The sequence below is a fragment of the Oculina patagonica genome, chromosome 8 (assembly GCF_052425735.1).
Source record: "Oculina patagonica isolate OP01 chromosome 8, crgOcupat, whole genome shotgun sequence".
In the NCBI taxonomy this organism is placed as follows: Eukaryota; Metazoa; Cnidaria; class Anthozoa; order Scleractinia; family Oculinidae; genus Oculina; species Oculina patagonica.
In genome coordinates this window covers 14,265,598-14,276,892 of record NC_135765.1, presented here as the reverse complement: position 1 = coordinate 14,276,892, position 11,295 = coordinate 14,265,598, and the positions used below count along the sequence as shown (strand labels likewise).

At 36.9% G+C, this 11,295-nt stretch overlaps 1 protein-coding gene and 1 long non-coding RNA gene across 4 annotated transcripts in view; one reads left to right on the top strand and one right to left on the bottom strand.

Moving 5' to 3' along the window:
* The window catches only part of LOC144663902 (uncharacterized), a 284,797-nt gene that overhangs the window by 87,643 nt on the left and 185,859 nt on the right, over positions 1-11,295 (top strand). The window lies entirely within an intron of this gene.
* The window catches only part of LOC144663864 (extracellular protease-like), a 34,774-nt gene that overhangs the window by 22,067 nt on the left and 1,412 nt on the right, over positions 1-11,295 (bottom strand). For 2 of the 3 annotated variants that reach the window (XM_078524942.1, XM_078524941.1), the window contains exon 2: positions 8,149-8,268. In XM_078524942.1, the coding sequence (XP_078381068.1) occupies positions 8,149-8,237 (89 nt within the window). In that variant the 5' untranslated portion in view covers positions 8,238-8,268. Of the gene's footprint in view, positions 1-5,413; positions 6,892-8,148; positions 8,269-11,295 lie in introns of those variants that run through there. The other variant, XM_078524944.1, reaches the window with a different exon arrangement.

Below are 11,295 nucleotides of genomic sequence, written 5' to 3'. Positions count from 1 at the left end.
ACCCTGATCCAAACTCCGTGGTGGACTCTTTAAAAGTTAAAAAAAAAAAGAATGATTAACAATTATCTTAATGACACTGAGCTAACACGACACAACACAACAGTTTCGAGGAGTTTACGTACGTTCTAAGTACGTAGCTATCACGAGTGTTTTGAAAAGAAAAGTTCAAGGGGTTTGATTTTTATACACCGGCCTACGTTTTACACAACCATTATCCTTTTTTACCATCTGAAAGTATTGTGACGTTAAATGAATCCTTACAGAAGTCCGTTGTTTCTAGTATTCTTGGTTTGCAACCACGTGACAAGGCGGCCATGTTGGATGACAAAACAATAAAACATGTTTTTGCGGAATTTGCATAATAAAAAAGTTTAGTTCCCAACGGAGGAGAACGCTTTGTTCCTGTCATCCAACATGGCTGCTGTGCGGTCAGCTGCAAACCAGCAATTGAGGAAAACGGCTTACCCAAGAATGGAGTATTTAAGGAAAATGCTTAAAGTACGAGTTGTAAATGGACCATAACTCACGACCAGTGAATTCACACACCTTAAGTTAGTCAACGGATTAACATATAAAACGCGCATATTTTCCGAGTTGAGTAATACTTTCCCGGACCCCCGTAAGTGGTGTTAGCACAGGGGGCCCAGAAAAACTGTTTGTGTATGGCCTGTGCACATTTACATTTTTATAGAGAATGTATGGAATTTACCTAATGGTTTGTAGAATTGCGTAAAATGGTGCAAAACATTAACAAATTTGTGATGAATAAATGTTAAGTTTCATACCTTTTGTGTAGTGTCGTTCTTTTGGCTCAAAATGGCAATAAAAATAGGGAGGCAAAGGCAAAACAAATACTCAATAGTATAGGGAGTGATGTCAAAAGTGCGACACAACCTTAGGACTCTCGCGCAAAATATGGCATTTATGACGGCGATGCCGGAAGCGTGCATTATCATTTAAATATGCGTCGTTGTAACTTGTATGCGTCAAAGTAAAAGGAGTGCGCCGTTGACGTCTGTTTATTTACTTCCAAATACACTCTTCCCGAAACACCGCTTCCACAAACAATGAAAACCTTTTTCCCTTGCTTTAGCAGTCAACTGTTGATAGCCTTCACCACACTGAAAGATTTCCCTGTTCCTCCCTCCCCAGTTACAAGAATATTGTGCCCAGCTTCGGCTAGGTGTAGGATTTCAGATTGTTCAGAAGTTAAGGTTTCGAACCTAGAAAATGAGTACTATTTCGGTGATTGCAGCCATAGATGTTTAAAACATCAAAAACAGAAAGAAAAATAAAGGAACTCAAACACGAGTACCTTGCCATATTCGTATGTCCCGAAAAAATCCCACTTTTCCGCAAACTCGCGATCGCCTACATTTTCTGCGCTACGAAAGTCGTGATGGAACTTCGCGGGGTTTTCCCAATCAGTCGGACCTTAACATAAGAATAGCAAATCACAACAACGGTTTCGCACGAGAGTTTCACATGTGGGTGTATTGTTTTGCAATCTCTGTAAAACAACTAGGTGAGATGACTAAAGTCTGATATTTTTTTAGGGCTGTAAAATATTTTTTTTTCGTTGAATAATGAACGCTGACTTTTATTTGAAGCTAGCTAACTTTAAAAATGAACTCATACCGACTAGATGTAGGTACTTGCTCGTTTCTTAAGTCAGTATAAATATTTCATAATTACTTCGCCGCACTGACAAGTTACAACGACCCATATTTAACTGATAATACATCGCTTCCGGCATCGCCGTCATAAATGCCATATTTTGCGCGAGGGTCCTTAGGTTGTGTCGCACTATTGGCATCAATCCCTATACTACTGAGTATTTGTTTTGCCTTTGCCTCCCTATCCACGAAACAAAATCTTGAACGACCATTGTTCAATTGTATCCAATCACAAAGAGGCTGGGGAATAGCGTTTCCCTTCGGCACCACAAATTGGTGCTACGCATTCGGACGGCTTAAAAATTTTGGATACCCGTTTTCGTTTGAGGGCTTGTTCCGGACCGTTTGGATAAATTTTCGATCAAATGATACGAGAAGATTAGTCAAGCCTTCCTCTTTTCTGGTGCGTAGTTTGAAAGCTGTGCGATGGGATTATCAGGTCGAAAATCGGCTCGGCGCTGGAAGTGTTCTACTTTGGAGCTGTTGGAGTTTCCACCCTTTCCATATAATTAGATGTATAGTAAACAGCGAAAGCAAAATACCCTTCAGTCGGCTCAAATTCGCCATTTTGAGCCAAAAGAACGACACTACACAAAAGGTAGGAAACTTAACATTTACTCATCACAAATTTGTTAATGTTTTGCACCATTTTACGCAATTCTACAAACCATTCGGTAAATTCCATACATTCTCTATAAAAATGTAAATGTGCACAGGCCATACACAAACAGTTTGTCTGGGCACCCTGTGGTGTTATTAAAGCTTAGTACGTAGTGTCAGTAAAGCTAAGCTCTTGGCTAGTTAGCTTTTGGGATTTTTTGTCCCTGTTTAATTTTAGGGAAAAAGGATAAGTCCCCACACCCACGGCTCCTGACCTCGTTAATTGTTGGGAAAAAGTTAGGATACTCGCGCATTGCACGCGGGATGTATTACTGAACCTCGCACCACGCTCTTGCAAATGTTTACACCACGAACGTGTCTTGTCTTCATAAACACGTTTCACATGTTATAAAACCGCCTGGTAGGTATCAGACGCTGGGGACCAAAAACAGTTTAATTTTCGAATTCAGCATTTAGCAACTCGAGTTCTCTGCACCATATGTCTGGAAAAATCCGCTAGCTATGGATCTTAAATTAACCATCTGATCTTATCGTTGAATTTTGGAAAACAAGTCGTTTCAAGATTTCGCAATAATACTGACGTAAGCTGCTACAATGGTAATTCTAAATTGGCGCCTTCGGTAAATGTTCGAGCAATGGATCTAACATTAATTATCTATAAAGCAAGGACGTATCGTTAATTTTTTTTTTTTTTTTTTTTAAAGCGTTCCAAGATTTCGCAATAATACTGACGTAAGCTTATGGCAATTTTAAATTGGCGCCTTCGGTAAATGTTCGAGATTTCATTGCAGGAATAGTACAAAAAATGCTTAAGTCGATAGAAAGTGGCGATGGAAAAAAATAACACAACTAAAATGTTGAGTAAATTGTATTATACATTCCACAATGTAAATATGTTTAGCAAGTCAAATTATATATTTCAGTATGTTTCGGGCAGTACTTAATATAATAAAAAGTCACCAAAATTGAATGAATGTTGCAAATGCTTTTGGTGTTCAAGGTTCATTTCGTATTTCAAAGATTAGATATTTAGGCATCGGCGAAATGAAACATTCCCGTGTTTAAAATTATTTTCTAAAAAAAACCCATACAATTCTCCTGTGGAAAAAAGCTTTTTATACACACAAACAAAATAGTCAAACAATATGCAAGCGTCATGTTTTAAAGCAAGTGACTGCGTAAACATTACATTTCCACTCAAATGTATTCTAAGTGAATGAAGTTGTGTCGAACATTGGCAAATGCACGTACTTAGAAATAACAGAAGCGAAAATCACACATAATGTGGCCGACTTTTTTTCATTTGTCGAAAAAAAAGAAAATCAACGACATTACTTGCGACTGGAGTAAAGGGTGATTTTCACTACGTTACAGTCTTCAGTACATAAAACTTCGTCTACAAAAAAAATCAATTGTTACCTATTGGTAAAAATGTGTACGCTTTTAGACTGTGCATGCATTTCCGGCCTATATGCTAAAGTTACGTAAAAGTGTATAGCGGCCTGAAGACGTCCTCCCACAGCTGCAAAGCGATTTCTTCGTCGATTGACTCCAATCCTATCTCTAACTCGTACTTCCTGAATCCGGGTGGACACTCCTTCTGTAATTCTTTCAAAGTTTTTCTTTTCATTCGTACTTCCCCGCTACTTTGAACGTTGTCAACGGTGTTGTGGCGATCTGCCAGGATATGTCTCTTTGCCTGTTTCGTTTGGTTACCGCTCCCCAAATTTCCAAACAGTTTTCCTTTTTCCTTTCTCTTCGATGATTTCGCAAGGTTTGCTCCCATTTTCCGTCAAAAATCTTGGAATGAACGTTCTCTCTGCAAAGAACTGCAAAGTACGCAAAGGGAAAATTCGTTCAAGTAAACGTTCGCTACCCGATGGATCGATGGATGTTTGCTCGCGCTACTTGCTGCGGGATGTGATTACGAAATGCTTACTTCAATTGGCATAGCTGATTGGGTGCCTTTGTAAAACTATTTTTCAAAGACTTCTTCCCAGAAACGTGATTTGGAAATTGAACGTTTTAACGTGCGTGCTTCCATATATTTTTTCCGGGGGGGGGGGGGAGGGGGGGGGTGAGGAGGAGGGACAGGGATCTTGAATCACCTGTGAAACGTTTTTCTCTTCTATCGATCAAATAGCAAAATCAGCGCAAGTAAACGTTCGCTACGCACATGAATGGATGTAAAGATCACATGCAATGTTTTTTTTAAACTACGTGCTCCGAAGTGCGATTTATACACATGGTCTCGTATTTCAAAACAGAAAAATTCAGTTTACAAGTTAAATCATAGTTATTTTACAAAGAGAATTTATATCTAGTCAATCAAATCAATCGTAGTAAAGTCCCTTAAAACAAAGGGATTTTGATCTGCCAAATTTCAATTTCCTGGGTTAAAGATCTGGCCAATCAATTCATGAGGGTCTCAATGGGGTGGTGGCTTTTACGGTTAACGGTTAAAATTTTGGCTTTTTTACGGCTAACGGTTAATTTATTTCCATTACGGTTAACAGAAGTTAAAAATAATTTCCATTGTTTAAAAAGTTAAAAATTAAATTTCGTTACAGAAAAACATATTTTAGGTCTCAGGACCATTCTTGGGTGATGAAGTGACCTAATCTGTTTTATTTAAAATAACACATTTTACGTCTAACGGTTAAAATTTTCCAATTTTTACGCCTAACGGCTAAATTTTTGGACGTTTTACGGCTAACGGTTATCCCCATTGAGACCCTCATTCATAAATAGCAATGAAATTGAGAAAAATTGAAAATATGTACATGTTATATTAGGTTCTCCATTCAACTGATTCAGTGTTTTTGTCGGATCAATCGAATCAAAAATCGTTTCGTTCTTGAAACTGTCGCATCCAACACAGCACTATCTGAATACTCATTATTAATAAGAAAATTGAAACAACTACTGTCCATTTAACGTTTGTTATGTATTTTAATAAGCGCAATAAATACATTTTATTTATTTATTTCATACCTTGGAACCAAACTTATTTATTTTCCAGTAATATTTCCATTACATACCAAGTTCACTTAACCCACGTTTTACATAGCAACCCTGAACGATAGATATTATATGATATAAGTTTCCATCCTGTTTCAAGTATAACACCTTGACATGCAGCTGAACTTTTAACTTCAATTTTTTTAGTTCTTCGCTGACGAGTTCTATCCCTCTTAACTGTGAAATAAGTGACCCTAAGAAATCCCCCAAAACGTCTTGAAATCTACCATTGATAACATTTCCCAGTCTCCCTTGGTAGAACGTAACAAGACTAACCAAAATCTATTTGGGAACTGAACTCGAAAATTTATAATATCTTAGGTATTAAGAGGCCTTGAAGGCATAAAAGTTTACATCCAGAAGATGGTAAAGCTTCAAAATCACCCAACCTTCTATCGAGTCTTTTAACCTACCCAGCTCCCACACTATAGTAGAAGCTTTAATTATTAGACCTATTGCCTTTAAACGAGTAAAGAAAACCGTGTTTGGTAATGTGGTCATCCTATTAATTTCTTATTTAGATTGTCACAACAACGATTCTATGAAATACTCGTAATTTTCCGCATTTTTAGCGGCTGACTCTGGATCTGACTTGGCAAGCTCTTTGCAGAAACTGACACCGTAGCCTATGTCGTCTGTATAAGCTATAGCATGGCTTAACTCATGTACAAGAATTCCCAGTTTATTGTCAAAACCAGAATATTTTGCAGCATTTTCGTACACGCTGCACAGGTAAACTGTTCTGGTTCCCTTATAAGTGTACGCATACACACCCCCTCCGCAATGATAACCACCAAAAACATACTTTATTTTGTCAACTTGTAAATAATACCCAACATGCAGGTACGTCCTGGTAACATCTTGTTTGTAAGTTGATCCCCCAAACCAAGTTATAAGATGGTTACCCAAAGGGTTTGAACTGCTTACGAGATCCCAATAGACTTCAACTATCTTGTTGTATGTAGCGCGGTGAATTTCTTTTGTCTCTTCTATTCGGGCTGCATTTCCCTCGACAACAGGATCAAGAGGATACCCTTCCCTACGATTAAGCGAATTCGTTACCGACAGGATACGTTTATTTTCCCTTTCAAGAGAGCGAGCCCTTTGCCCCGAGGTACCATTACCCGCTTTCCTCCCAACAATTTGAAAGCTTACGGTTGGCGAAGATATACGACTTATTTTTATGTCGATACCCGGCTTACCAGGTTCGTTCATACCCTTAGCACTATCTACTGCATATTCTATGTATGTGTCTACTGCTATAGAGTACGTTCCAGCTTTGCTAATGCCATATCCTTCAGAAACATCAAACGTCGACGACACGGTCTGTCCAACTGCTACGGGCACGAACTGATCAGGGCCAGGAGTACTGCGCTTTATAACAATACCATCGTATGGTATCTTGTTTCCATTCCGCGTGACAGACAGGCAATCAGAGGTCAGTTGCACCAGTGGTGTGCGCCACTTGAACACAGAAAAGTCTCGCTGTCCCTCGTTTTTTAAACGGAATTGGCATTCAATTTTGTCGGTGGTTCTGTATCTCGGTGAACACGCAAGGGAAGCAGAGAAAACTCTGTGAAAACCAAATGAAAAGATATTTTAGAGAAAATGTATGGTGCCTTATGAGATTAATAATTATTATGTTTGCGTTTTTTCTTTTCATCTTACTGGCAAGTGCTATACAACAACAACAACAATAACAACAACAACAACAACAACAATCTTTAATGTACTCTTTCCTTACAAAGAAATATTACAAAAAGTAATTAAATAAAGTAAGAGTACTGTCTGTCTGGAAAAACCATAGGGGCTAGTGCAGCCAGGCAGCCAGTTTACATTAGCATTAAATAAAAATGCATTACAGGTCAGCAAGAGGGACAAATTCACACATAAAAATACGAAAAAAAAAAAGGAGAAAAAAATTAGGGAGACACGCTATAGGGAAGTCTACAATAGTTATTATTATTATATAAATATAAGAATATTAATAAAAGAAAAGTACACAATTATTGGCTATGTCAACTAATAATACTTTATATACATATTATATAAAATATAAAAAAATATATTAAGAATTTAGATAAGGTTCATAGTTTAACATAAAACAACCTATCTGAAATTTGGGGTCTGACACAACTTCAATCTAAGAGAATGCATATACATGTAATTGATAGTCTATAATAAGATCGGTTATAATATAACTGACTCCTTGAATTTGGACAGAGAAAAAGTTCTAACATTTTAACTTATAGAGTTCCATTGTTTCGGGTCCTTGAATCTTATGTTGAATAACCCACAGTTTCTTGTTACTTTAGGTAAAGTCAAGGACAGATTTTGAACCACTACTTGTACATGTATTGTAGTTGTGTCTTTCTATTTGTTGAGTGAAGAAAGTATCAAATACAGAAGGTAGATGTCTGTTCTTTCCTTTCTTTGCAACACATTTCTCGATGAGTCCAACAAGAGTTATGAATGGCGATTATTTTCATGAGTTTTTTTGTTCTTTCTAAAGTCTCGTGAAGGGAATAAGTGTGGATGATTGCCGTCAGGTTCAATTAAGTTAATATCATAAAATGGCCAATGTTTTCAATTGCACTGGTTGGAGGCTAACCCGTTGCTTTAATTTGCAAATATTTTCTTTCAAGGTTCATTAGTTGTTTCTTCCGCATAACAAAACCAAGCATAGTTAAAGATCAAAATTTTGCCACAATACAATTAGGTTTGTTTACATTAATAACTTTCTGTTTTATTTAAAAGCTCTTGCAGTAGGATCTTTTTTAAACCTCGGTGAAAGAAAATTAAGCTTGAAATATCATGAGCCGTTACTTACTTGCTTTCGGAAACATCGAATTCAACATCTTCATATGCGTTTGCATTTGTCACCCCCATTATCAAGAATATCCACCAGAATGGCGTCATCTTTACTCAGCTTGATATATTTTCCGGGCCTCTGCAAAGTGAGATAAGTTAGTCAAAAAAAAAATTCAAATACAGTCGAAGCTCTCTTAACGGACACTCTCGTAAGCGGACAGCTCTACTAATGGCCGCCTTATTTAAAACCCCGTTTTTTACTCCCATACAAACTCTGTATTTTTACATTCTCGTAAGCGGACATTCCCGTAAGCGGTCGATGACACTTTCACAGATTACGTATTAGACTTTTTCTTTGTTTTTACGCTCCCGTAAGCGGACACCCCAAAGAAAATCCTATAAAAAAACTTCTGTATCTTGTTTTTATTAATCAACTTCACATTGCCGTTCGTAACAATGATTTTACAGTAATAACAGTACCATATTTTAGTGTTTGTTTTGGCGTCATTCACGTCTGCCCGGGTCCGCCCGGTTATTGTTAGCTGGGCAAGCTCCCGTAAGCGGCCATCTATCCCCTACACCTCTAGTGGCCGCTTACGAGAACCATTCTCGTAAGCGGCCAGCTCCAGTTACGGACACATTTTTCACGTCCCGAGGGTGTCCGCTTACGAGAGCTTCGACTGTACTTGCATCTGTCAATGCGAAAACCAATTCATAACAAGTAGAATAACAGCTCAACTTCCTTTGTTTCCTATGGTAGATCCTTACCCGTCGTGGCACAGATTTCTAGATATACATTATAAGAGCTACTTATTTAATGCGCATTTTTAGAAAAATCTATTTTAATTTTTTACTCTTTTATTCCGTGGAAATCTTCCACGACATATAATAAATTTCAATAATTTAAATCTTTAGTAAACGCGGTCAAAATTAATGTGCTCAGTTAAATAGCTTCTATTGCATTGTATTTGGCTTATAATAACTTGAAAGGTGTTTTACACTTAAGTTACAAAATCACTTTGTATTTCCACTGCGAAATAATTTCAACGCCATGCAATGCATGCTAAGGCGTTAATGTTTCAGTATAGCAAGTCAGAAAGTTTGAAGCCCAGACAGACTGAGATTAGACATTTTGGGCTTGGTTTGTTTTTTGTCCCATTTCAGACCACATGATGTTACCCTTGATAATAACTTCTTTCTAATTTAAACAAATTCACAATATTCAGAGAGATAAAAGGAAATTCTCTAGCATCGAACAACGCGTGATTTGTAATGGGCAGTTCACAAACAAAGCTAAATTGGTCTATTGTTGTGAGTGAAAATGTGAACTCAAAAGATAGAGTGATTTCATTTAACCCGTGAAATAGTTATTACAATTCTAGAAATATGAACACAACTTAAGCAGTTGCGCTTCCTTTTTGCAATTGCTTAAGTTGTGTTCATAACTGCGAGTATCTCCTCTTCATTTATGCTTTGTATATTGTTGCAAAAACATATCAGATATATTTATAATCCAAGTTAGAAAGTAAAAATTGCTTTTGAAATAATCAGACAACTCACGGCGCTGTCGTTTTCTAAGATCAATAGTCTAGTCGGCATTGACTGGTAATCATTTTGTCCTCTCGAGGAAACCTCTAGCTCACACTCTGTTAATAAATTTAATTTCTCTTTTAGGGTGATCATAAAAAAATGGATTCTGACATTGACACCTCGTTATTCTTCTAAATTATTTGCGAAACGCCTATCAGTCAAAAAATTCAAAGTAGCCTTGTTTAACTTTGCGAAACGAACAGGAACAGGTCTTTTAAAAAATAATTATTCTCGCCACTCGCTTGATGTTCGTTCACTAAATCAAGAAAAGCCACATTACCTACCTAGCTGTTATTGTTTTAAATGCTTCTTACAAATGTTACTTACATCCCAAGAGCTTTAACGTTCAATATTTACATCTATAGTCATCCAAAGCTTCCTTACAGATTATCTCTTTGTTAAGAACTGGAAGTGACTTACGGTTTTCTGTTCTTTTAAAGGATTAATACCGTAGGGATGTTTTTGTTCTTTTTTGGGAGGAATTTCATTAGCGCCCATTGGGAGGAATACATAACGGCGTGACGTCATAGAGCATTGTTATATCTCATGAACAAATAACTGACACAAATTTTAAGCGTCTAACCGGCTTGACTAACACATTCAAAGCAGAAAGAAAGGTCTTATTTGTCGAAGTATCTGAATGAGAATAATACAATGGCCTTCATTTCAGCTTTTAAATCATTTTTTATTTCGTTCGTTTGATCGAAAGAAATTGTTATTATTTAACAATAGAACATGAAATTAACAGCTAAAACTAACAGCATTCGTTTGCAACTGGCCTCAGGGGTCAAAATTTGGAAACCGTTTGTTTCAATTCATTTTACTGCTCTGGAAGTCCAGCGTACGGTTCTTTATATACATATGCGACACTGGTGAGAGGAGAGATTTTATTCCCATTTAATTCTCAAGACAAATCGTTTACAGAGTGAAATGGACTACGTGCAAAGAAGAGCATAGAGTTTTGCCCTCTTGACGACGGTAATGATTTTTACAAACACGTTAAAAGGCGTAAAAGTCATATATACATCTAATTATTGATGTTTTTTTCCATTATATTGTAAATGAATTTTACTATGTTTAAAATATTTTTCAATTGTGAAACTATGTACCATTTGGTGTCGCGGTATATTGCAAATTCGTTACTTTGGTTGGTTGTATGTGCTATAAGCTGGCTATCATTTTGCCGAAGTTCCACTTTAATTTTGCGCGTGTTGTAATAATTGAGGGTTTCAACATTGGATTTGCTTTGCATATTGTTGCAAAACCATATCAGATATATTTTTGATGCATAGGTAAAAAGAAAATGCCTTCTGAAATAATCAGACAACTCACGGCGCTGTCGTTTTCTAAGGTCGATAGTCTGGTTGGCTACGACTTGTAATCATTTTGTTGTCTCGAGGAAAACTCTATTTCCCACTCTGTTAATAAATTTAATTTTTCTTTTAAGGTGATCTAAAAAAGGGATTGAAACATTAACACCTCGTTATTCTTTTAAATTATTTGCAGATCGCTTATCAGTCAAAAAAAAATTTAAGGTAGCGTTGGTTAACTTTGTAAAACGAACGGGAACAGGTTT